At 47.0% G+C, this 27,263-nt stretch overlaps 1 protein-coding gene across 4 annotated transcripts in view; it reads right to left on the reverse strand.

The window, feature by feature from the left end:
• Positions 1-27,263, reverse strand: part of MAST1 (microtubule associated serine/threonine kinase 1) — a 97,719-nt gene that overhangs the window by 19,425 nt on the left and 51,031 nt on the right. For all 4 annotated transcript variants that reach the window (XM_028711669.2, XM_028711668.2, XM_028711667.2 and 1 more), the window contains 10 exons: positions 21,281-21,359; positions 19,803-19,963; positions 17,841-17,916; positions 16,605-16,814; positions 16,148-16,249; positions 11,680-11,812; positions 8,503-8,570; positions 3,145-3,230; positions 1,160-1,368; positions 154-292 (listed from right to left, as the gene is read on the reverse strand). In XM_028711669.2, coding sequence (XP_028567502.2) covers positions 154-292; positions 1,160-1,368; positions 3,145-3,230; positions 8,503-8,570; positions 11,680-11,812; positions 16,148-16,249; positions 16,605-16,814; positions 17,841-17,916; positions 19,803-19,963; positions 21,281-21,359 — 1,263 coding nt within the window. The remainder of the gene's footprint in view (positions 1-153; positions 293-1,159; positions 1,369-3,144; positions 3,231-8,502; positions 8,571-11,679; positions 11,813-16,147; positions 16,250-16,604; positions 16,815-17,840; positions 17,917-19,802; positions 19,964-21,280; positions 21,360-27,263) is intronic.

A 27,263-nucleotide genomic window follows, 5' to 3' on the forward strand; every position in this document is an offset into this window, starting at 1 on the left:
GAGGAGAAAGCCGGAGAAGAAACCGTCAAGAGAGCTCAGATCACAGAAACACCTTGCCCCCCCCCCCTTTTGGTAAAGGAACCCAGGGGATGTCAGCAAAGCTCTTCTCCCGGCAAGATAGCCCAGGAGAAGCTCTGGCTCTCTGCTTCATACTTGTCGGGCTTTAGGTCACGGTGGACGATGCCATAGTTGTGCAGGTACTCCAGCGCAAGGACGGTCTCGGCAAAGTACATGCGGGCCATCTCCACGGGCAGTGCCCCTATGTTCTTCAACAGTGTGGCACAGTCCCCGCCTGCTGGGAAAAGGGCCAAGTGGTTAGGGAGGCAGCTAGCAGGCCACTCTCTTCGTACAGTGCAGGACTACTACTCTATTCCTGCCCTTGATCGGAGCTTGCAGTCCTCCAGTGTCTTGCCATTTGGAATGCTAAGAAGCACAGTCTGTAGGAGGGCAAGTACAAGGCTTGGCTCCCTGTGCCCTACATTCATGCTGTATTTAATATTAAAAGACCTAGGTGATCTTTTGACTTGAGACTGGTTTAAACACAGGTGTTTCCAATCTTGCTTGCTGAAAAAGCTAACAGGATGCTGGAATCCCCTGCCAAGCACACAGGGACTCTGCCATCTCCTAAAATCCAAGCTTGCCTTGAAGCCAGAGACACAGTTGAATAAAAGAGATTGTTTTGAATAAAAGAGTGTTTGTGGGGGGGGAGGGGAGGCTCGGTTAATTTCATTGTACACAGGTTGTACATTGACAATAAAGGTATCATCATCATCATCATCATCTTAGGGCTTCCAGTAACATCACTGTCCTGACTAAAAGTAATGAAACCACTGGTTGAGGAGCTTGGGTGCTAATGAATTGAGAAGGATAAGATCAGTTTGGATGGCCAGGAAAGATGCTTCCTCAACTTCTGAGCTATGTTTTTAATTTAATAGATAAATTTAATAAATAATAATAACTGGATATTATTTGTACAACAAAGGATGTGCACGTTGTTTGCTCAAGGGTATCTGATAACCACTGCTGCTCTCAGAATGGGTTGTTTCCTGCAAGCTCACACATGGGATTTAATTTCCATATGTAACCTGAAAGCTGACTTGTGTGATACTGAGAGGCCAGGGGGTATCTGAGTCCCTTCAGGAGTTCTGAGGCCGTGTACCTTCGACATATTCCATGACCATGCAGAGGTAGCGCTTGGTCTCAAAAGAGCAGAACATGCTGACCACAAAGGGGTTTTCTGCAAAAGTCAAAATGTCGCGCTCCACAAAGGCCTGCTGGATCTGGTTGCGCAGGATGAGGTTTTGCTTGTTGATCTTCTTCATGGCAAAGCGCTGCCGGGTCTCTTTGTGCCGCACCAGATACACAGCTCTGTGAGAGGAGGAGGCGGAGAAAGCAGAGGGGATGTGCTCAGTGAGAGGCAGCCCCAACCCACAAAGCACTTCTCCAAGAACACAGCAGAGAATGTAGGTGTATTGAGGGATCTTGATCCTCGCTCTATAAATACTAGACTCTCTCCCCTCTTTAAACAATGGGCTGGTAAACTAGCTTTTACCCAGAGCTTTTGGGAGGGTGCAGTGAGGCTTAAAGGTAAAGGTAAAGGGACCCCTGACCATTAGGTTCAGTCGTGGCCGACTCTGGGGTTACGGTGCTCATCTCACTTTACTGGCCAAGGAAGCTGGCGTACAGCTTCCGGGTCATGTGGCCAGCATGACTAAACTGCTTCTGGTGAACCAGAGCAGCGCATGGAAACGCCGTTTACCTCCCCGCCGGGGCGGTACCTATTTATCTACTTGCACTTTGACGTGCTTTTGAACTGCTAGGTTGGCAGGAGCTGGGACTGAGCAATGGGAGCTCACCCCGTCGCAGGGATTCGAACCGCCGACCTTCTGATCAACAAGTCCTAGGCTCTGTGGTTTAACCCACAGCGCCACCCGCGTCCCTTGTCTGCTCATATGTCCACTGCATCAACATTACACATCGTTGCAAACCCTTAAGGTGGCAAAAGATCTTGGGCCATCCTTGGGTGGAAAGCTGTCTGAGGATTGCGACCTGAAGAACACCCCACATTGCCCTGCCTTCTCTTTGACGCCTTCTTCAGAACCCTCCCTCCAGGTGCCTCTGCTGTCTCAGTGTGAGGCAAGTAGCAAGACGAAACAGGGCCTTCTTCGTGGTATCCCACAATTGACATCATATGTGACAGCTGGTTTTAGGCAAATATGGATGTCCCTTAAATGGGGCTCCCTGCTGTTCCTATACAAGTACGGTTCCCTGTCAGCATCAATACACTGACAGAGAGCCTGGCTAGGATAGGCTGCTGAGGGGGATGGAGGGAGGAAGCAGTTTGCATTAAAAAATGCTGGAGCAAGTGTAAATGCAAACTGCTTCCTTTGAGGAGAGAAAAATGCTCCACTTTCTCTCCAGAGGAAGCAGTTTAGATGAAAGCATTCCCTCTACAAATAGGAAAATGCTGTTTAAAAATTTGAGTATTTTGAATTCAAAATACAGCGCTCTGAATCCACATTGCTTCCTATTCAGAGAGGGAGAAATGCTCAGTTCAATGATGTAGCATCTTCTCTCTCTCCAGAGCAAGCCTGTTGGAAGGTTTCCTTGGAACTCTGACCTGTGTAAAGTCATTATGATGCCAGGTGATGGACGGGTGGGTTGTCCCACGCATCTGCCAAATTTGGCCTGTGTGTGTGTGTAATTTGGGAATCTGGCCCACTGAACAGATCCAGTTCCCTACACCATCTTACTATGACAGGAATTCACCGTTATTATTCTCCTTTCCATGTGGTTGAAAACCCCTTATAATTCTTCTTTTTCCCCCAAGGGATGTCTCCTGAACTTCCAAGCCTGGTTCAGATGCTTCTCTATATCAGAGATCTTGTACCCCTCTACCATGATGCTCATAAAGAAACATGGGACATGGGTTCCCCAACACGGATCGTCGTACCATAACGGTGCGATACTTTCAACTCTAACCAGCTGAAACAGCCTACTCCTCCACTTTCGGAACAGCACCTTTGGACCAGGTAAGCATTTGAACCAGGCCTGATTTGGTGCTGAAGGAGCCAGCCAGAAGCAAGGGAGACCCTTCCATGCAGGCAGATCCAAGGAGCTTGGGATCTGAGTCAGCTCACTCACCCATATGCCCCGTTGCTTATGAGTTTAATTGTTCCAAAGTCTCCTTCTCCCGGTGGCTTCTTTGGCTTTGGAGTAGTTCCACGACTCTGTAATGGTAAGTAAATTGGGTGTGAGGGCATAAGAAGCTCCTATGAAATCCAGCCACGCTAACTGAAGACAACCCTATTGGGGACCCCTTCTTTACCAAGGTTAGGAGCAGTGCCGTACGGCGAATTATTATTTTTGGTATGGGAACAGTTAGGGCCAGAGGCGCCAACTTGCAAGGGCAGCTGGGGGGGGGGCATTGCGAGTGTGACATCGCTATGTTGTGACGTTGTGTGCTGAGCATTATGCCTCCTTCCGAAAGCTGGGTGGACTTTGGGAAGGTGGCAGAAGGGCTCTCGGACCCAGTTGGAGCATCACTCCTCCCTCTCTAAGCCAGGGAGAAGCTTCCCAAGTTTTGGGAAGGAGGCACCAGTCTTTAATACAATTGATACTCTAATTTACCCGGAACATTTAGGGAACTAGCCTAGTCCACTGACCACACGCCACTGGTTAGGAGTGCAGTTGTGTATGGAATATGACAGATTGTGAACGCAGTCAACACTGGTACCAGAAAATTGGTAGAGAGCCACTCTGAAACTGAAATAGCCCATTTAGTTTCATTTATAGATGTAGAAGATAGAAAAAAACCAGAGCCAAAAGCACAAACGTAAGATGGGGCAATCCCTGGCTATGCAACGGCACTATGGATTTAATGATGAACCTTGCGGGCAGAGCCACCCACTGACTCAGTTGCCTAATAATAAGGAGTTATTCTGGTGGAGTGTCTTCTGTTATTCAAGAAGCCACCCCCCTCAAGCCTGGGTCACACAAATGAAAGGTTAGTCAGTAAGAGCAAGAAGGACAAGAGATTCCACATGTTTTCAGTTCATTTTTGTAATCACAACAGATTTATTTTCATTCCTATCTATCTCAGATCAACTGGGCAGGGAGCTAAGAGGGAACCATGTTGGGCTCTTTTTCCACCTGGCATGAAGGAGGTGGAAGGCTGCTAGATCTCTCTCCCTCTTCTCTATCCCCACCCTTTATCTTTCCTAAATAAATAATTTTATTTCCTATTAAAAAAAGGAGTCTGCATAGCAATTTTTTGGGGGTGCATGCGATCACATTCTATTTTCCTCTTAATAAATGTGCACTGTTCTAACAATCTTTGTGACGCAAAACCTAGAAAGCGATCTCTCCTGCCAGGGGCGCTGACTTGCCCCCTCCCCCCACTGCGGGTACGCAATGTTGGTGCACACTGAGTTGCAGCATAATGACGTGGTGATGTGATCATGTCATGTCGTGTCATCACGATGGAGCAGCTCCAGCACTGCGGGAGTGACTGGAACAGGGCCCGCATGTGCCATGGCTGCATTGGGAGATGCACAGAGGCAGGCGGCAGAGGCCAGGCACCAAGAGCAAAAATTTTGTGGGTGCCTGGGCCCCTGGGGCCTGCTGGAGATGGCACCAGTGTCCCCTGCAACTGGGTTCATTCTACTGAATGGAATATTTATTCTTCCACAAGAAGGGCTGCTTCTGGGTCCCCCACTCTGTTGAGCTTTAACTGAGGTCAACCACAGTTTAGGAAGGAGTTGTGCTTGTCACCTTCCTGCCCAACCAGACTGGTCACCATGCTAGATGGCTAAGGTGCCCCAATGGGAGGATGAGAAGCTGCTGCAGGCACCACACCAGTGCTTTCTCTGATTCTCAGACCAAGGCAGGCTCTTTCCCAGCAGTGGGGCTTCCTGCCTTTCCAGCTGTTTGAGAGAGCTCCATAGCTTCTATGACACTCACTCTCTCTCTCTCTCTCTCTCTCTCTCTCTCTCTCTCTCTCTCTCTCACACACACACACACACACACACTCCTTCTCTCTCTCTCTCTCTCTCTCTCTCACACACTCTCTCTCTCTCTCTCTCTCTCTCTCTCTCTCTCTCTCTCTCACACACACACACACACACACACACACAGTACTTCTCTTCCTGAGACCTGAGTGGCTAGTCATATATTCCACTGCATACCGCTTCTTTTGATAGACAGTGGAGGAAGTTGGGTATGCTTAGACTGGAAAAGAGGAGACTGAGAGGAGATATGATAGCAATCCTCAAATATCTCAAGGGCTGTCACATGGAAGATGGCGGGGGGGGGTAGTTTTCTCCTGCTCTGGAGGACAGGACTCGAACCAATGGCTTCAAGTTACAAGAAAGGAGAGACTGACAAAACACCATGGCCATTTTGCCAGGGATGCTCTAGTTGAGATTCCTGCATTGCTGGGGGTTGGACTAGGTGACCCCATCCAACTCTACAATTCTAAGATTTTCTGTTTACCAGCATGTTTGTTTTGGCTACCCCACATCACATCATGTGCTCTTTTCCCAAATAAAAATGCAGCACACACTCTGAGAAGAATGGATGAATGAAGGCAGGAGAGCCAACACCTCAGTTTCCTACGTCTGTGGCAAACAACGATGTCATGCTTCTGTAGGCTTCGGTGCTGCAGTTCTATACTTATTTCTACTTTAGCATCTATTTCACAACGGATCAAAGAACCAAATGTAAAACACACCATTCAAATTCAATGAACCAACACATAACACCAGTGGTGGAAAACCCAAACCCTCTACTAATTTAACCCCGCAGCCCAAATAGCACCCAATGAATCTTAGCCTTATGTCTGAGACACTTCCGTGCTCAAGATTTGGGGGATCTTCAAGAGGGAAGAGAAGACGGATTTCCTTAAGTGTGGGGCAAGCACTAAGAACGCCTCCCTACGCCCCCTTTGCTGTAAAAATGTGAGGCATGAATGTCATCCCTGTACCCCTGACAGACTCTGATAAGAAGAAAAAGAGTTTGGATTTGATATCCCGCTTTATCACTACCCGAAGGAGTCTCAAAGCGGCTAACATTCTCCCTTCCCTTCCTCCCCCACAACAAACACTCTGTGAGGTGAGTGGGGCTGAGAGACTTCAAAGAAGTGTGACTGGCCCAAGGTCACCCAGCAGCTGCATTTTAAGAAGCTCATTTGTGAGAATGCCGGGAAGGGGAGCAGGTAGAAAGTACAGGGAAGGAAAATGAGCTTCTTAAAATATACAGTGTGAGGTGGTCCTAAGTCCTGCTGGGTTTAAGCCTAGGAACTGCTTTATCTACCCCCCCTCTGCCTTACCCAGTGTTGTGTAGTGGTTAAGAGCGGTAGACTCGTAATCTGGTGAACCGGGTTCGCATCTCCGCTCCTCCACATGCAGCTGCTGGGTGACCTTGGGCTAGTCACACTCCTCTCTTCCATTTGCCCACTATGCTCCTTGTCAATCACCCATGCCTTCTCTTTTCCTCTCACCCACTAATCACATTCCTCCTAAGCCTTCTTCTTGGCTGCTTCCAACACCATCTGGGCTTCTTTTCCCTCCCACCTCATCCACCCATATTCTGTGCTTCTCCTCCACTTGTCTCCCAGATCTCCCATGTGAACCTTCCTTCTCTTCCCTCCTCATATGCCTGCCTGGACTTCTCTTTCGTAAGAGTGGAGGAGGCAAATGGGAACTTCATGCATTTTCTCCAACTTCTACGACATGGGTTCTCATCCCCCACCCATTGTGGCTTCCCCTCCCCAATTTATCTGCCTCTTTCCCATTTCTTGCACATCTGCGATGCTACTACTGTGCGTGGCTGCCACAGATACACAGTCAAACCTCGGTTGTCAAACGTAATGTGTTCTGGAAGCCTGTTCGGCTTCCAAAATGTTTAACAACTGAGGCGTGGCTTCTGATTGGTTGCATGAGCTTCCGAAAAACATTCAAAACCCAGAGCATTTACTTCCTGGTTTTTGGCGTTTGGGAGCCGAGGTTTGACTGTATTGCTGGTCCAAAACGAGTGTGCAGCAAATCCAAGTACTGCACCCTATCATCCTCTGCTGTTTCGCAAGGTGTTGGGGAGTGCACTTGTGCAATGGCACGTAGCTTCATGGGCACCCCTAGAATTGCTGCTTGGGTCGCCATCCTTGGCGCTGCTGATACCTCTACCCAAGTCAGGGTGCAAGGAAGTCAGCTGCTTCCACAACTCGCAGGGAGTCATCCAACATGTGAAATTCATAACTCGAGCTGCAAGTTTTAAGCCGTCAACTAAAGCTTGGGTTGATTATCAGGTGGGGCTCCAAGCACATTGATTTCACTGTTCAGGTCCCAGCGCATGGTCATGTTTTCTTTAAAAATAAGTAAATTAAAGGTGGCCTTTTGTTTTGACAGTGATAATAATAATAATAATAATAATAATAATAATAATAATAATAATTATTTATTTATTTATTTATACCCCGTCCATCTGGCTGGGTTTCCCCAGCCACTCTGGGCAACTCCCAACAGAACATTAAAAACACGGTAAAAGATCAAACATTAAAGCGAGGTGATGAGTCTGTTTATTATGTTTATGCCCCAGTCCCTGTCCCAAAGTTCTATGAGCCCAGAAGGGCTTTGGATTTGGGGTGGGGAGAACAGCTATGGGAATAGGGAGGAAGTGTCACTCTGCCACTGACGAATTCTGACCTGCCAAAAGTTATCCGCTGGGAAACCTACTTTGGAGTTCATTGGATTTCCCCTGAAATTGCAAATATTACCTTTAGGTAGGGATGGAAAACTTCCTTTCCTCCGCCCCCCACCCCGCAATCCTGAGGCTGCTCACGGCTTGGGGGGGCACTGCCTACTTATATAACAAAGGAGTGTAAATTAATTGCATCCAGGCAACAAATTCTGGCTATAGCCTAATGGTTCCCAACCTTTTTTTGGCCATGCCCCACCTAAGCATCTCTAAAATCCTGATCCCCTTCTGTGACATATAATACTTATTATTCAAAAAGTGAACTCCTATTCACATGGAGGATTCCTAAAAGGCCATTAACTGTTAATAACTCATTCTCGAATTGCCCCCCTTAAAAATCAAATTGCTACCCTGAGGGCATGTGCCTGCATTGGGAACCACAGCTTTGGCCTGATTTCCAGCTGCTGCCAGTAGAGACCGAATGCCCAATGATAAATGGAGGGCTTTAGTTGCATGAACCCAAGTGAGTAGCCAGATTTCCTTTAGTTTGTTTTCCTGCACAACAGCCCACCAAATGGGATGGCTGCCTGAAGTCAAGGAGCTTTGCTTTTCCCTCTTTCCCCAGGATCAAGCTTGCGATGTGGATGTAGTGGCAGAAACACTGAGCAGCGGTATGGAGAGAGAGAGAGAGAGTGACAGAGAGAGAGAGAGAGAGAGACAAAGAGAGACAGAGAGAGAGTTGTGTCTGTGTGAAGAGTTGGGATAGACAGCACAGAGCTGGGGTGCGGCTGGTGCCCCCTGTGTACTGACCTCTGTGAACTCCTCTGTCTCAGGTGTGTTCGATCCTCCGCTATCATGCTCCTCCACATACAGCACATCTGACGAGAACAGGGTTTGGAAAGAGCCAAAGGGAGAGCCAAGGGAACAAGGCTTTAGCAACCCCATTGTCATTCATGAAAGCACAGAAAGGGCGAAACCTAGACATGTGCATACAGCCATGCATATACGCCAATGCACATGCCTTGTGGTACGTACATGCACACACGGCGGCATGCTAACGCGTGGGGGTATGTGTGTGATGGAGAGATACACGTGTCAAGGCGACAAATCAGGAGATGGAAGCATGCGCTCGCTAAGACAAATCGCAGGCGAATATGCTTGCATGCACCTTAGCACACACCTTGGGAACAGATACACAAACACCTGCGGGTATGCGGGTTCGCATATACTTACATTCACACTGGAATAGAACGTCAGCTGTGCTACCCTGCTCACACAAATGCATGCCCATGCCCATTTAACACAGATACAGATAGTTTATGCCAAATCGCAATCCCTCCGTCATCTGGTGCCTTGGAGACCACTCGACTCTCCAATGTCGGCACGTGAACTTGGTTTGGCTTACCTGGGTGTCAGCACTTTGACACCACACAGACTCACCCTGAGCAACTACCAACCCTGTCCCTGGGTCAAACAACTGGGAACAGGTCTGTACAACTTTACCCCATGGGGATAAAGCAGCTTAAGGTAAAGGTAAAGGGACCCCTGACCATTAGATCCAGTTGTGGCCAACTCTGGGGCTGTGGCGCTCATCTCACTTTACTGGCCGAGGGAGCCAGCGTACAGCTTCCGGGTTATGTGGCCAGCATGACTAAGCCGCTTCTGGCGAACCAGAGCAGCACACGGAAACGCCATTTACCTTCCCGCCGGAGTGGTACCTATTTATCTACTTGCACTTTGAGCCTTCTGATTGGCAAGTCCTAGGCTCTGTGGTTTAACCCACAGCGCCACCCACGTCCCTTAAGAAGAGCCAAATGTGACTGGGAAACCAGCCTGAGAGGAAAGCATTAAACATGCCCTTGGCGTGCACCGCTCAGACAGCCAGTGTAGCATAATGGCTAGACTAGAACATGGGAGACCAGGGTTCATATCGCCACTCAGCCATGAAGCTCACTAGGTGACCTGGGGCCAGTCACGGTCTTTCAGCCTAACCTACCTCACAGAGTTCTTGTGAGGATAAAATGGAAGGGGCTGGGGAGAAGTGAGGTGTGTACCACCTTCAGCTCCTTGGAGAAGAGGAGAGATATAAATATAACAGACAGACAGAAAGGCAGACAGATAGATTTTGAGTCCTGGAGACTATAGCAAAAGTGTTAGGTTGGGGGTTTTTTCATTAGAAGAAATTCCACATGTATATAACTACATTTTGCCCCTCAGTTTGCACAGATAAACTAGAAGCACACCTTGAATGACCATTGAAATCTGCCATATAAGATTAAGGCATCAAACGTTAGCTGGTTCAGCCCAATTTAAGATTTCAAAATCAAGACGTTTATTGATGGAGGTAAAGGGTAAAAGGTAAAGGACCCCTGGACAGTTAAGTCCACTCAAAGGTTACTATGGAGTGTGGCATCGATCTTGCTTTTCAGGCCTAGGGAGCCTGTGTTTATCCACAGACAGCTTTCCGGGTCACGTGGCCAGCAGGACTAAACCACTTCTTGTGCAACGGAACACCGTGACGCAAGCCAGAGTGCACGGAAACGCCCTTTACCTTCCTGCCACAGCCGTACCTATTTATCTACTTGCACTGGCATGCTTTCGAACTGCTAGGTTGGCAGGAGCTGGGACAAAGCGGGGGCTCACCCCATTGCAGGGATTCGAACTGCTGACCTTCTGATCAGCAAGCCCAAGAGACTCAGTGGTTCAGACCACCTTGAGACCAAAGCAAGCACACTTTCTATCCTGACAACTTAATAAATAAGATACCAGGGCAGTGAACAGTATTTCAAAAAACGTTCACACAAAGACATCCTTTCAGTCATAATGTAGATTCACACATATGTGGTCTTTCCCCCCAGGTGTCATGTATCTGTGATACACGATCATATGAACAAATAAATGGCTGCTAATGTGTGTGTGAACTAGGTCCAGATTTACACAGCAAGGGTCAATACTTGGGATCTCTTAGTGGCAAAGGCTTCACTGATCTGTATTAATCAGGGAACCAAAGAATGTATCTTATCATCATCCGAAGTGCCTTTCTATATCAGGCTGAAGTCCATCTAGTCCTGTGTTCTCCACAAAAATCCCAGCAGTAAGCTAAGGAATTGTCCAATGGGACGCGGTCTATCCATGATCTATCCTTTCTTAGGGGATGCTCTGTCCCCAAGGAATCCTGGATGAGTTTCAACTCTTTTTAAGATACTGGAAATATGTCAAGGCTAGAAGCTGTCCACTCCCATCAGTGACATCACACCCTCGGTGTGTTTTTCTGTCCTGCTTAACAAGTAATATAATAATAATAATAATAATAAATAATAATAATAATAATAATAATTTATTATTTATACCCCGCCCATCTGGCTGGGTTTCCCCAGCCACTCCGGGCAGCTTCCAACCAAATATTAAAAACAATACAGTGCCAGACATTAAAAACTTCCCTAAGCAGGGCCGCCTTCAGTTGTCTTTTAAAAGTAAAATAGTTGTTTATTGCCTTGACATCTGCTGGGAGGGCGTTCCACAGGGCGGGTGCCACCACCAAGAAGGCCCTCTGCCCAGTTCCCTGTAACCTCACTTCTTGCAGCGAGGAAACTACCAGAAGGCCCTCGGTGCTGGACCTCAGTGTCCGGGCTGGATGGTGGGGGTGGAGACGCTCCTTCAGGTAGACTACCCTAAACAATAAACCCGCACATGAAGAGGTTACCCTGAACACCGTAGAGGAAACGTGATTGGCCCACGCATGAAGAATCCTCACGAGGGGGAAGGGGGACAGAACAGCCTGCGCTTCTTGGAACCCATGTAAAGACAAACTCCACAGCTAACAGGACGGGTCACTTGCCACATAGCCACGGAGGTTACAAGACGAGCATGCTAGCACATGCATGAAATCACATACACATATGTTCACAAAACACAGTAGGTACTGCGGCCCAGGTACATACGTGGAATGCAGCCCGCTTTCCTGCAGGTGATTTTTTGTTGAATTACCTGGGAAAGGATCTCGGGTAAGTCCCAGCTGGCTGATGATGTAGCGAGGGATATCAGTCTTCACCAGGTGTCCCTCTTTGGCATGGTCCTCAGCAGCTTCCAATAAGTGGTAAAACTCCTCGGGATTAAACTCCTAGGGAACAGTAGAACAGCTCAGAGTTAGGCCCTGCTTTGGATTGGATCAGGCCTCTTCTCCTAAGACTGCGGGGAGCTAGCAACAATGAGCTGCCTTTGCTTTTTCACAAAAGGGAGAGTTGCTGTGGTGTAATGGTCAGAGCGCTGGGAATGGGGTCAGAGTATCCTAGGCGAGCCTCAACCAGCCACTCTTTCTTTCTCTTTGCCTAACCTACCTTGCAGGGCAATTGTTAGAGTAGAATGGCACAGTCCCCAAGCACACTGTCCTGAGCGTCATGAAGGAAAAGTGGAATAATAAGTTTGGGGGTTGGATCAAATGGGTTCTTTGGACCAAATTCTGTAGAAACAGGAAGGCTGCTAAAATGGTCAAACTAGTTTCTTTACTGAGTAAATAACCCTAGCTGCATCTGTTAAGTATCTACTTAATGGTCTTAAGGATCTGTTGGGAGTGTTAATGCTATGAGTTTTCTATCTTCTGCACAGACTATTTGTCTATGGAAGCAAGATCATACAACACAGAAGCACTATCTGTCTCCATCAAGGGAACCAAACCTAAAGTATGTGCAAGTACCCTTGAAACTTCTCACCACTCAGGGACTCGGGTGTGCAAAACATATTTTATCCACAAAAAGCATATGATTTTACCATAGTAAGCAGGCTAAAGATTCTCTTTGGGTTACTTGTTTACAAACAAAGGTCTGCAAAAATGGGGTGCTGTGGGCCATAGAAAAAGGCTGGTGCAACGTGGATTGGCCAGAGATTACAAGATGGTTTGGCCTATGCTAAATGATGAATTGGTGTCCTCCCATTTCACTTATTTTATTCTATGATATCAAATATACCAACTGTGATGCAGACTGATTTATGTAGCTGAGCCAGGGATTTCTGTGTTTGTGCTGTGAGGATCCTACAGTGAGGGAGTGAAGGAATTATGTGACTGAGGTTTCGATCTGAACCATTATACTGCTGTGTGGCAATTTTGCAGTTTGCTTAATATGACAAAGTAATTGTCATATAGGTCTGTGAACTGGGTTGCAACCTCTTTGTGAATCAGAAATTCAAGTAAGTTTCACTCAGGGTAGCTCTACTGGCATTCATAGACCAAACTTGGCCATGTTCATTAATTTCCATGGGGCTACCTAGTTGATCACACCACCCAAATTTTAAAAATAATGTAGGCTACAGATCTAGCTGCAGCAATTTAGGTTGCTTCTAAGGAATGAAACAAGCTGACCAGGCTATGAAAGAGTAATCAAAAGACTGATTCTGACTGCAGTGTGTTTGGTTTTGTGGAGTTGGAAAGGATGGGGAGAGACAAAGCAGTAGACAGGGAATCAGAGAGATGAGACTGGGGAGTTATTATAGAAAAATAGGAATTTGAAGTGTTCCAACTTAACCTTGGAGAAAGCTTTATGTGTTGTTGCTTCCCTTGAACTCCCAGGTCCAAAGGAAACAGTATCAGGGGAACCAGTCCCAGTTCCTGTGCTAGAAGAAATAAAGGAGGAACAGAATCATTTGCCCAACACTGTTTCCTTCAGATCTGGGATTCTTCATCAGTCAGTCACAGCCGGTGGAGAAAAACACTTGAAAAAGGAATAAGGAAATCAAACAGCTTCCCATCAGCCAGCTTTTGGCAAAAACAAACTGACAACTAAGTATATACATATATGATAAAAAGAGGCGTAATCAGTTGCTTTCCTCTCTACTGCTGCTCTCCTCCTTTTCAAACAAGGGGTGCCCACACAAGCCCAGCAACTGATACTGCATTGGTTTGGCACAGCCTCCTGCTCCTCAAACCACCTGGCAACTAGCAAGGCTGAGGAAGCGCATCCTGTGATTGGATGGTATGTTGCCAGGGAAACCGGCAGGTGGATGAAAGCTGATGCCCTGTGGATGGCAGAGAGCAGAGCCAGGATTAAGAGGCAGAAGGAGAAGCAACTGGTGCCAAGGCTCAAGGGTGCCCGGCTCAGTGCTAATACTTAAGTCGTGGTATGAAAGACTGAACACTTTTCCTGGACTATGGCTCCTCCCCACATACAGGACTGATGAACAGGCACCAGGATGAACTCCTACCACGTGGGAACAAAGCTGACAAAAGTAACACAAGCCAGGATGTCCTTCGGAGGCAGAATTAAGGGCTGGTCCAAGATGTGGTGGGGCAACACCAAATCCAAATTGCTGCCTCACCTCTAATTAGAATGAAGAATGACTTGCTGAAGTCTTCAGTTAAAGCCCTGTTTAAACTAATGAGCACTGGGCCATGCTCAGGAGAACTTTCTGGGAGATTGAATACTTGCACAAGATCTGTCTCCCTCCCAGTTTGCCAACCCTTAATTTCTTGACCAATGTGGGTGCCCTAAAGATGCCTCTTTTACTTTCTGCCTCATAGAAACAGTTACAGAGCAAGGATAGTGAACATGTGGCTCTCCAGCAGTGTTTGGACTCCAGCTCCCACAATAGTTCAATAGATTCCCCCCCCTTCCCAATGATTTTCACTACCCGTATGATCAAATCCTTCTTTGGCTGTGTGTGCCCTTTTCCTTAACCCAGTGGTTTTCAACCAGTGTGCCGTGGCACCCTGGGGTGCCTTGAATGATGGTCAAGGGTGTTGCAGGCAACACTGGCCTCTGTCCCCCTTTCCTTCCCTCCCTTCTCAGATTGCCTCCCCAAGGCTTGCACAGCTGTTTATTGCAGCAGCCCTGGGTATAAGCTTTGGGAGGCACCTCTCTTTGGGGCAGGGGGCACAGCTCAGAGACCAGGGATGGCGGCAGCAGCTAGAGGACTCCCAAGGAGAGGGGAGAGGAGAGGAGGCTGAGGGAACATTCCACAAGGGAGGGTGTTCAAAAAAGGGTGAGAGGCTGCCAGCTCTGCAGGCAAGGGTTGACAGAACTGGACTCCTGAGCCCCACAGGGATGCCGCAGAAAAAATGTAGTTAGTTAAGGGAGCCGTGGACTCAAAAACGTTGAAAACCTCTGCCTTAACCTTTTGTGTGCAGTCTGATAGTTACTGAGTAATACCCTGTATTTACATCACGCTTTTTCATTTTGACTGCATAACTGGTGTTGAAAATACCAGTGGACTGTGGCTCATTTTAAGCTCTGATAGTGCATGGTTAGGATGGAGACAAGAACCCCTGAATTTGCTTCCCAGCTCTGGAAGAGGAGGTAGCCCTGGGAGAAGAGGTGGTATCCATTTGTGGTGTCCGTCCCGCCCCCCCCCCATTTCCGCCCCTGGCTAGCTAGCAATGCTTCTTCTGTATTATTTATGGCATATATTTAAAAGCCGTTGTCCCATCTCCTATCCCTGTAAGGCCTTCTCAACCTAGGCTACAATGCAATTATTAAAAACTTGATATACAGGCAACAGGATGAATGGCAGCACTCTTAAAATACATGTCCACCTAAAGGATGTTTTGGAGAGTGCATCCTCTAGAGACAAAGGGAATTGGAAACTTCTGGGGTCCCTTGGTGGGAATAGCCAACGGGCCTTGAACAAAGGGAGAAGATTCCAGTGGGCCTTGTGTTGAGTTAGAGCAGCTATGTTCATGCATCCCATTCATTTTAAGGAACTTTGTGCGCACACATGATTTTTATGTTCTTCCTAAAACCTGTACATTGCCTTCTCATTTGCTGTGCACAGCCCACACGTTGTCCCTCAGGGATGTCATATGTTGTAAGAGTTCCTTCAAATGGACCATTAATTGCTACTGTGTGTAAAACATGCCTCTAAAGAAGTGTTGTAGGCTCTAGCTGGGTACAGTACTTTGTGTGTGTGATGTTAGAACCCACAACATAGCTCCTATCTGCCGGTCACTTCATTGTGAATTTATGTTTTGAGTGTTCTGGTGGCTCCCTGCTACTCCCATCACACAACTCCTTTGCAGCAACATGCATTAGCAAATGAAAAAGGAGGATGGTGGGAGAACAGCAGAACGGCACTCTTCTCCCCATCCTCACAGCAATGATACCTGTCACAATCCCGGAGTCAATGACCAAGATACCAAAGAGGCAATAGGGCTAGTGGCTGAGGTGGTGGACTAGGTTCCTGGCTTTGAGCATGATACTGAGCCCACTGAACCTGAGGTTGGCGGACAGGAAGCTCCAGGGCTGGATCCTACAGAACCAGAGCCCATAAACCCACAGCCTTGACCCTTACAGGTGCCTTCCCCTTGACCTGAGAAACTGAGCCCCTCACCAGTCCAGAGAGTGCAACAGGCAGGAGATCATGGAGTGATCTTGATGTGAACATGTGGGAAGATATCAAGTGGCAACAGCTTTGACTTCTGCCAATTCCTAGGGAAGCAGACAGACACGTATACCCCTCAGTGCCTCACCAAGCATTCCAGCAGCCGGGCTGGTCGGGAGATGATAATGAGCAGCTTCTTCACAAGCTGAGTGACAAAGGTCACCTCCTCACTCTCAGAGCGCTCATAGGCCTGTAAGCAATGGAAGAAGGGGCTTGTTAAGAGAATGGTTTTGGTTGCAGTCATCTCCATGGCATGCCACTGTGCCCACAAGGAACACCTCCTCATGTTCTTGCTATCACCCCACTCAGAGTCCCTGCTCTCACATGGCTTGTTTCGTCCATCATGGTTGCTTCCACCATAACTTGCTGCCACTCACACCTAAACCTAAATTTCTCCAGAAATTACTCCAATTCAACCCAGCTCCCTCCCTTTGACCACTATTGCCTCTCCTGACTGTATCTTTTTTATTCACTGCCGTGCAAAACTGACTTCTTCTGCACATCTTGCCGTGCACTGCACATTCACTGAGAGGCCCCATGCTCACATCTTTCAGAAGTTTCTCCATGTTTTCCTGCAGCTCATAGAAGTAGACAGTGGTGATGAGGCCTTCTTGGGACTTGGCTAAACAGTCTCGTGCCAGCTCAATGACTTGGTGGTGGATGAAACTGAGAGCCCCATCAGCCAAGGGCAACACACTGTCTGGCTCATAGCTCTTGATGAAGTCTTTCAGCTTCTCTTCCATCTGCGCCGTGGCCTGTGAGGGTTAAGAAATTAGAGCTCTTGTGTCAGGAAAAAGAGGAGTCTAGTAAATAACCCAGAATAGGCATTGCTCCTTTCTCAAAGCTAGGAAAAGTATAAGGGAATCCTGATTCCCAGGCCCTCAACTACAACCCAGTTCACAGCACCCTCTGTGCTCTCCCTGTAAAAAAACAAAAATTCTGGGTCATGAGAGCCCTTCCTTTTTATCACCTTCCTCTAAAAGAATCACTTGCTGTATCACAACTACACCACAATAAGACACAACATCTAACAAGGCACATCCAACCACAGGGGCTCTCTTTCTTTCTCAGTCTTATAAGGCATAAGGTATTTCTCTTCTCCATCATATATTTTTATATAAATAACAATTACACACCCTAGTCAGGTATCATTGTACCTGTTTGCTTCCATTTCTGTGCCCAGTTCTTATTCCCATTACTCTTTCTCAGTGTGTTTGTTTGGAATGTGGGCTATTGCAATAATCATGAGAGAATGAGACAAAGTAAAACAATGAAACACTGCTCTGGGCAGGAGTATTCAAGTTTTAAAATGTAAATTAAGGGCTGATCCATACTTTTTCCAGACACGATCCACGGTGTAAAACTCCGTGTCATAGTGCTCCTTTTTCTGCTGTGAAACACCACTCTTTAAAGCCCAATCGGAGCAAAAGGCAATCTGCAGAAAACCCAAATGGACATTTGCTCCAATTGAGCACTAAAGAGTGGGTTTTTACAAATAAAGCTCCAGGACAAAACACACACATACACACACACTTGGACTCAGAGCTTTTAAGCATGGAGCTGTGTCCAGAAAGAGTGGGACAAAAAAAAAGCCCTAAATTTACATGCTAAGTGTCAAGACAGGTAGATTGTCCGTCTTTTGTCAATGGAAAGTGGCTAAATGAAACAAATCCCTTTGCCTCTAGCAGCCATTTTCCAGGATTCCGGGCAAAATGGTCCCTGTAGGATGTTATTTGATGGAAATGAAATCTTTAGATTCTGCCTCCGACTGTGACCCTTACCTTGGGGAATCGTTCCTTGTACACATGATTCATCATTACTATCTCATTGTCATAGGAAGATGGGGACCGGCCCGGGCTGCAAAGGAATAAGAATGCATCAGCTCCTGGTATCTTCTATTTTCCTGCACTCCCCATCGCCCTGAATTCTATTTGGGCATTTCTCACGTTTCTTTATTACTACTTAATCTTTATTCTTTCGTTGCTAATGGTGTGAAATATACTGTACGGAAGAAGTGGGGAGAAGGTAGGTTGGGATCTATGGTAAATCTCTGGGTACTTTGCAGGAGACTTGGAAAGGGTTTTTTACACACACAAAAGACTTCCCTCTCACTTTCTGAATAAGGCTGTTGAAATAAAGAAAACACGGTGTTATCAGAATGGATTTTTGTGTGAAAAGACTGTGAGGTCAGTTGCACTACTGAAAACAAACTCATGGGCTGAGTGTGTGCACCACACTCTCCATTTCTGTCTTGTGCGCTTGGCTTCCAGCAGTTCCAGTAAAATAGAAAACAGATTCCAAGACCCCAGCCCCTGCGTACAGAAAAGATCAGTGTGGTGTTCAGTATTACCCATATTGCTTCCTATGCAGTCAAACCTTGGATCCCAAACACCTCCATTTTGGAACGCTTCAGCTCCCAAATGCCAAAAAACCAGAAGTAAATGCTCCAGTTTTCAAACATTTTTTGGAAGCTGAACGTTTGACATGGCTTCCACTTGAGTGCAGGAAGCTCCTGCAACCAATCGGAAGCCGCGCCTTGGTTGTCAAACATTTCGGAAGCCGAACGGGCTTCCGGAACAGATTACGTTCTCCAACTGAGGTTTGACTGTATTATCCTATTGCTTTCCTTAACCAAAGGCAACACTTTCAGAATGGCACACAAACCTTCTTGGCGAGATGTACAGGGAACCATTAGCAGGAGCTATTTAATCACAGTTCTCTTCAATTAATTGCTTCCCAGCAGGCAGGACAGTGGAAGAGCCTTTTGTATTCAACCTGTTTAACCTTTCCTCCTGGCTTGGATCATACCAATGTGAGAAAGTAAAAGTGCAATCCTCTAATGTCTACTCTTAGAAGTTCAACAGAGCTTACTCTTAGGTAAATATATATAGGATTGCAGCCTAATGGTAGAATTCAAATAACTAATCTCATCAGTCTTTATCACATTTGAAATGCAACAAAAGTCATATTTGCTGAGTTGCTAAGCTGTTTTGGGCTTATTTTCTTAGATGTTTGATGTATCATTATACAATGGTACCTTGGTAGTTGAACGGCTTGGCTCCTGAACAAATCGGCTCCTGAATGCCACAAATCTGGGAAGTAAGTGTTCCGGTTTGCAAACATTTTTCGGAAGCCAAACGTCCGACACGGCTTCTGCAGCTTCTGATTGAGTGCAAGAAGCTCCTGCATCCAATCAGAATCTGTGCCTTGGTTTTCAAACCATTTCAGGAGTCAAATGGACTCCTGGAATGGATTAAATTTGACAACCAAGGTACGACTGTGTTTCTTTTTGTCTACGTAAAACTCATTCATTCTTTAAGATTACTGGAGGCCATTCAGTTGTTGCTGGACTATGACTCCCATCAGCTCTGATCACTTGGCATCCTGGCTGGGGCTGATGGAGCTGATGTCCAGCAGTATCAGGAGAACCAGAGATTCCCCACTTCCTAGAGGCATATTCAGAGCACAGATCATTGCACTAAAATGCTTCTTAGCAAATACACTCCATTGTTGTTGTTTTTTGGGGGGGAGCTTAGGATCTACCCATGCCAGCCAGGGTTGACCCTGAATCAAACTGGAACACTAGTCTTTTATCCCATTCTATAGACCTTCAATAATTTCACTGCAAGTCTCTCATTTGCTTATATTCCTACAAAAGTCTCTGAGTGAAGGATGAATGCGCAATGAACATACGAGGGACCCAAGGGAGTTGCTCTGCAGGGTGACGGCTGCTCCATCCTTACCTGAGGCTCCGGGACCGGGGCCGCACTGCAGGGGACCTCCGCCCCCCGTCATCATCCGTAATGCTCTCACTGCTGCCGAAATGCTTGGAAAGGAAATGCAGCTCATCCATAGTGGGCTGATAAGGCAGCTGGTGAAGGCGCTCTTGGGAGGAGCAGGATGACTGCAAGGAAGAAACAGAATTGGCCCTAAGTTGATGCCAAGTGTCAGCTCTTTGCAAATGTCTTCCCAAATCTGCCACGGAAATGTATCTAGGTCTGGGAAATGGCCCAGTTCCTATACGTGGGCTGCATAGCCTTCTAAAACATGCAACAGTTTTATTGCAGGAACCAAAATATAATACAATTGCCAAGGCAACACGAGAATTGTTAATGCAGAATGGTTTTCGTATGTCAGCCGGGCATTAACCCACAGAATGTGACTGAATGCAGGAAGCTGCTTAAACCATCTGGCCACTGGCCCATTTAGCTCGGCATAGACTACACCAGCCTTCTCTGTCCTGTTTGCCTCAGCCAGCACAGCAGAGGTGATATTGGGGTGTGCAGCTGTAGTCCAAAACATAACAGAGGGCACCAAGTTGGCAGGAGCTTGCTCTATGGTTTCAGGCACGCATATTTTCCGAGTCCTCCCTGGAAATGCCAGGAATGGGTTTTGTGACCTTTCATATAGAAAGAAAGCATTCTACCACTGACCTACAGCCCTTCAGGTTGACCGGAAGCTAAGAATTCCAGATGTTATTACAGTGAACCACAGATACACACACAAGGATGTTAAAGATTGCACTGAGTTATGTGACAACATGTGCAATGGGTATGCAGTCTGCACCCTCAACCTGTGCTGAGTGCTCACATTATGTAGACACCGCTTCTCCTAAGGGTGCCGCAAGGCAACCCAGACTGATAACACTGACTCTCCTCCCCTACCTCTGCCCTGTATTCTAGGGTTGCCATATCTTGAAGAGAAAGGGGGACAAAAGACAGCCAGAGCTGCTGCCAGCCCGAGCCAGGGAAAGAGGTACAAGGGTGCGCAGGGCTGCTGCACCCATGTGCCTCTCTCCCTGCTTCAGGCGGACAGCAGCTGTGGCGTGCAGAGCCACCCATGCCCATGCCAAACCCCACCCCAATTTCAAGAACCCCAAACCCCAGACATTTCCTTTAAAATGTAAAAATCTCTCCCCCCCCCCCGCCTGGTATGGGCCTGCAAAAGAGGACATGTCTGGGATTTCCTGGACATAAGGCAACCCTACAGTGGACATGCAGGGCTCTCTTGGGTGGGGGGTAAATAGCTGCAAACTGGGAGCCAGTTGGCCCACACGTAGTTTTAGCAATTTCTACCACCGTATTTATGATTTAGACTTGCATGGCTGGCCTGTCCTCAAACACCCCAGCAGAGTCTTTGGGCCACTGTCCAATAAACAGCCCCCATAACCAGTCAAATCTTGCCTCCCTCCCAGATCTTCTTAATGGCAGGAAGGTCTTACCGATACAGTGGAGCTGGGAGTGTTGGTTCCATATCCAGATGATGGCAAGGAAGCCAAGGACCAGCGCCGGCCATCTGCCCTGAAATGATCAAAATGAACAGGAACTTTAAGATAGCCCATAGTTTAAAGATTCAGGCAGAACCAGTTCTGATGGGAAAAAAAGAAAAAACCCATATTGCCACAAAATCCATGTTTCAACCATTTGTGCTTTCTTCGCTGGTATCTCCAGTAAACCATCTGGCTGGAAATAATTGCCTGTTCAGACTTTCAGGACACAAGAAGAAGAGTTTGGATTTGATATCCCGCTTTATCACTACCCTAAGGAGTCTCAAAGCAGCTAACATTCTCATTTCCCTTCCTCCCCCACAACAAACACTCTGTGAGGTGAGTGGGGCTGAGAGACTTCAAAGAAGTGTGACTAGCCCAAGGTCACCCAGCAGCTGCATGTGGAGGAGCAGAGACGCGAACCCGGTTCACCAAATTACGAGTCTACCGCTCTTAACCACTACACCACACTGGGTCTCGCACAAAGGTGAGTACAAAGCATATGAGCTTGAATGTTACACTATGCCTCTCATATTGAACTCTATCTTGACATATATGTCAAACCATTTAGGTACAGCCTAGAAAACCTCTCTCTATTACTGTAGACACAGATCCATTTGTGGGCTTTAATGAGGCTACATAGAAATACCAGAAACTTTGCTAAGGGTAACTGACAATGCAGTGAATGGAGGATGGGGCTGGGAGCTCTATGGGCTTGAACACTATGATTCCCATCAACAGAATCCCTTATTCTTTGTCCCCCAGTATATGGTGTCCAAAAACATGCTGCAGGGATTGGCAATGTGGTGCCCTTCTGACATTTTGGCTCCAGCTCCTATCAGCTCCAGCCAGCATGGTCAAAAGTCAGGGATGATGGGAGTTGTAGTCCAACAACATCTGGAGGGCAACACATTGCCTACCCCTGCAGTATGTTGCTTCTGAATGCAGAGGTTCTATTTACCTCTCATGACTAATAGGTGCTGAAGGCAACAAGTCATTTGATGTTTTAAAGAGAAGTACTTCCGGTAAGGACTTCAGTTGAGAGTCCCAGACTCAGTCCATCATTAGTAGCTGGATCATCTAAGGATCTAGATCAGGGGTCAGCAAACTTCTTCAGGAGGGGGCCAGTCCACTGTCCCTCAGACCTTGTGGGGGGCCGGACCCACCCTCTCCAGAAAGCACCCCCTCCCCTGAAAGGCCCCCCCACCGCTTCCTCCAACTCAGCTCTTGGCCATCGCTTCGGTCCATCGCTTAGGATTGGCTGCAAGAGCTTCCTGTGGCCAATCCGAAGTCGTGCCAGCATCGCTGCCCGCCCAGAGGCGTCCACAGCTTCGGATTGGCTGCAGGAGCTTCTTGCGGCCAATCCGAAGCCGTGCCAGCGTCACGGAACTCAGTCCCTGTGTGGTGAGGACCGAGCAGCAGGGTCCGAAAGGTTTGCGGGCCGGATTAACGAGCCCGGTGGGCCACATCTGGCCCCCGGGCCTTAGTTTGCCGACCCCTCATCTAGATTCTAGAGGATCCTTGGCCAGTCCCACTGCCCCAAACACAGCCTCTTTCAGGGGTTTATGCGGGGGATACCACTGGCAGCAGCTCCCACCTGTCTGTATCGTTGATACAGTGAGGACCTCCACAGCAGTGAGGGCTCCTGCCAAGAGAATGTGGCTGCATTTGAGTGGAGGGAAATCTCTGCCACTTCTTAACTTCCTCCAGCACAGCAGATTGAGGGTTAAACTTGCTCTGTTATTTTGCCCAACCTGTGCCTACTGCCAATCAATGTTACTTGGGCACCCTCAAATTCTGTTATCCTCAGAGAGAAAAATGTCTCCTTTTCCACATTGTTGATGATTTTAGACCCCTCTGCCCTTGCTCCCTGACTTTTTACGTTAAAAGGTTCCAAGTGATTTGGACTTTTTTCATGGGGAATGTGCTCTTGAAGCATTTTCACATGCTAAGATGTGTGCAGGGGCAAGCCCTCTGCCCCCTCCAAAACCTACATAAGCTCAATTCAGGTGCAACGTAGGTTCAAAGATGTACAGTTTGAGCCTGGACCAGGAAAAAAGAGACTTGATTGTGTAAACTAGCTGCTATATCAATGACTTGATTGTGTAAACTAGCTGCTATATCAATGAAAGCTATAAACACACACTGACAAGTGGTGTTAGGCTGTTGCAATTAATCTTCTGGATCCAATGACAATTGATTAGCCTGGCCTTGAATAATTAATCAAACTTTCATGTTTGAAGTGTTTGCTAAGTAATCTGGCCAGGCAGTAGTGTAATTTAGGGCTCATCCACAATTCTGCTCGTTCCACACCAAGAAAGCATGGATCTGAGCAGTTTCCCCCTTGCCCCACACCTTTCCCAGGGAAACCCACTCTTTAATGCTAAATCAGAGCAAACACCAATTCAGAGAAAACTTGAATTGCCATTTGCTCTGATGGAGCTCTAAAGAATGGTTTCCCCCGGGGCAAAGCTGCAGGACAAGAGAAAGTTTGGATAACCATCACCAGTGGTTAGGGATGATGGGAGTTGTAGTTCAACCATGCCTGGAGAGATACTGTCACACAGCTTAACCTGCCTGGCAAGCTTACTGAGAGGATAAAACGCAGCGATTATCTTCCCAGAGATAATTTTGCCCAACCTGAGCCTACTGCCAATCAATGTTACTTGGGCACCCTCAAATTCTGTTATCCTCAGAGAGGAAAATGTCTCCTTTTCCACATTGTTGATGATTTTAGACCCCTCTGCCCTTGCTCTCTGACTTTTTACGTTAAAAAGTTCCAAGTGATTTGGACTTTTTTCATGGGGAATGTGCTCTTGAAGCATTTTCACATGCTAAGAAGGAAATTTGCTAAGAAGGAAATTTGCTAAGAAGGAAACCTTGGCGGATTCCCCTGCAATTCTCAGAAGACTCAACAGAACTTTGCTTTTGGAGAAGTTCAAGTCTCTATGGATTCATGACTATTTTGGTGTTTACCTTTGTTTCTTTGCTAAACTATTTTGTAGATTTCATGTTTCCAGTTATTATCTCATTCAACTAAGCAGTTGCGCTAATGGGAGCCATTGCAACAAGTTCTGCTTTCTCTTCTTTCCTTCCCTCCCCTCCATGGCCCCATCAGTTTGGGGACAGGGATTGAGAGAAATTTAAGTTTGATTTAAATATTCCCCTCTTTGCTTCTGTATAATTAAAAATAATCATGCCCAACACAGCTCCCCTTTCAGCCTCTTTCTTTGGCGAGGTTTTTAAAAATACATCTCTTGTTAATAAAGCCAGTTCCACAGAATGCCTTATATCAAATTGTACCTGATAAAGGCAGAAAAAGTGATTCAGTAGTTATGTGTGATGGTGGTATAGCTTTCAGGGGTGTAAACCGGATTACTGAAAGTGGAGCACCTGGGTGAAATAGGGAATGCCACAAACCCTTTAAGGAATCGCAACCCCAAACCCCAACGGCAGTTCTGGCGCAAGGGTTGATTCTAATTAGAGTCCTTGCATTAGAATTTTCCTCCCAGTTCTATTTTCCCTTCAGAGGTTCAGAAAGAAAGGAAAGCACAAGAGAAAATGTCCTTGTCAACATAGGGCAGATTCACACCATGCATTTAAAGCACATTCAACACACCTTTAAAACGTATGGCTTCCTAGGGACTGTTGGGTGCAGGGAATTGTAGCTCTGTGAAGGCGAAACTACAGTTCCCATGATTCTTTGGGGGAAGTCACATGCTCTAAATGTGTGTTGAATGTGCTTTATATGTGTGCTGTGGACCTATGCTGCATCTCAGACTTTTTTATGCCTGCTAGAGGGTCAACTTTCTCCTCCCCCAGCCTCAGGAGGACTCCACCTACAGATGTCCTATTGGTTTGCCCTGACCCAAGCTAGCTATAAAACTTTAGTGGTGGGTCTGGGTCTTCGTCTGGGCATGACAACAACTAGCCTTGACCTTGTTGACTCTCTGGTTGTTATCTTTTAGGTTATGGCATCTTGTTCCCAGTCTGCTTGGAAAGGTACCTTACCTTCGATCCTAGCTACTGTGTGACTCTGTTTTGGACTGTCCCTTTCTGCATCCTTTGGCCAACAATTTCCAAAGCTTTCTGGCAAAGCTTCCCCCACCCCTCAGTCTTGCATCTGGAACAGCTTTGACTATTTACTGTCCCATGCAAGCACCCCGGCCCTCAACCCTGTGCTTTCTGCAAATAGCCAACAGCCTCCTCCTTTTATACGATGTATTAGGCAGCCTCAGTGAGTTTGTTAGGGCTGCCACACGTCCGGATTTTCCCAGACATTACTAGGATTTCAAAGGTGGAATTGATGTTGGGGTGAATTTCTGAAAGACGGGACTTTGTCCTGGATCTTAGGCAAGTCTATTAAAAAAAAATCAATTTTTTTGGCATTTTTGTAAAGAAAAGCTCAACAACTTTTGGCTTTTCCTAAAAAAAACCCCACAACTCAACAATTTCAGTGGTTTCCTAAAAGAAAAGTTCTTTCGGGGTGTCCTGGTTTGTTCCAATCTATACACTTTGCTTGATTTCTCTCTCATTCTCTCTCTCTCTCTCTCTCTCTCTCTCTCTCTCTCTCTCTCTCTCTCACTGACACGAGTGACTTTGCAAGTTCCACGGAATAAGGTATTTTCTAATCATACTCCTGTGATAAAACCGTACGTGTGTTTTAGTCCAGTGTGAAAATTCACAGAACAGAGATCTGTAAACGGCTCAGGGCGGATTTTACTCAGCACTTTGTTGATGGCAAGATGGAACTTCACAGTCTGTTCCCTTGCTTTTGCCGGTGGGGGGTGGGTGGGAGGCAGAAGCTGCATGGGCACGACTATAAAAAGAGCAGAGAGCAGATGGGGAGTGGGGAGCAGCAGCTCTAGAGTCTTCAACCGCCTCAAATGTTCCTGTATGCCACATTCTGGCAGCATGGCCTGGTAGATCAAACACGAGAATGATAGCCAGGAACCTGCAGTTCTCCTCCGAAGCCTTTGAGAGGGACAGGGACTTCTTGGGATGGGCTGGTGGGGAACTGAGAGATTGGGCAGGGGCTGAAGCAAGAAAAAAGTATGAGGAATGGATATGAGGTGGTTCTCCTTGTGGACAGAGCAACTGGTTTCTACCCCAAGTGGGCTTCCTTTCACTCAGTAGTCTATGGGAACTTTGCCCAGGAGACTCTGCCTCTGCAACCAGACGTGGGAAGATGGTGGGACTTCATCAAATAAGGACTGCAAGTGGAGAGGCAGGTCTCCCATGAGGCAAATATCTAGGGGGGCTTGCTGTACCATCAGTAGAAAGCCTGTGATGGTTCTTCAAGCTAGGTCAGAACCCACACATTCTCCCGGGACTTGGAAATAACACTGTAGTCATGTGGATGCTGGGTATTTAGAGCCCTTCCAGAACAGGGTACCCAAGTTGGAAAGAGAGAAAAAGAAGGGGAGGGGAAAACATTTCAGGAAGTTTAAACTCCAGGTAGAATGTGCTGGGGGCATTATCTGCTTTGACGACCTTGAGAAAATGGTGCAAGCAGCTGGGATAAGAATTAATGATATGTCCTGCTTTGAGTTTGCTTGGTTTGATGGTTTTATTGTTTTAGGTGTAAAGTTATTTGCCTTTTTTGTATTTTTATGCTAGGCACCTAAGGCACCTAAGGCAGTGTATAATGGGGGGGGGGGGGAGAGAGGTCCAAATTGAGTGGTTGATTGAATAAATATATAGTCGTACCTTGTTCGACTTCCAAAATGTTCGAAAACCAAATCGCAGCTTCTGATTGGCTGCAGGAAGCTCCCGCAGCCAGTCAGAAACTGGGGAAGCCCCGTTGGACGTTCAGCTTCCAAAAGTAGTTTGCAAACCAGAACAGTCACTTCCTGGTTTGCGATGCTCGGGAGCCAAAACATTCAGGAACTAAGCTGTTCGAAAACCAAGGTACGACTGTAATGCATCGGTTGGTGTT

This window comes from Podarcis muralis, chromosome 17, assembly GCF_964188315.1.
Source record: "Podarcis muralis chromosome 17, rPodMur119.hap1.1, whole genome shotgun sequence".
NCBI lineage: Eukaryota > Metazoa > Chordata > Lepidosauria > Squamata > Lacertidae > Podarcis > Podarcis muralis.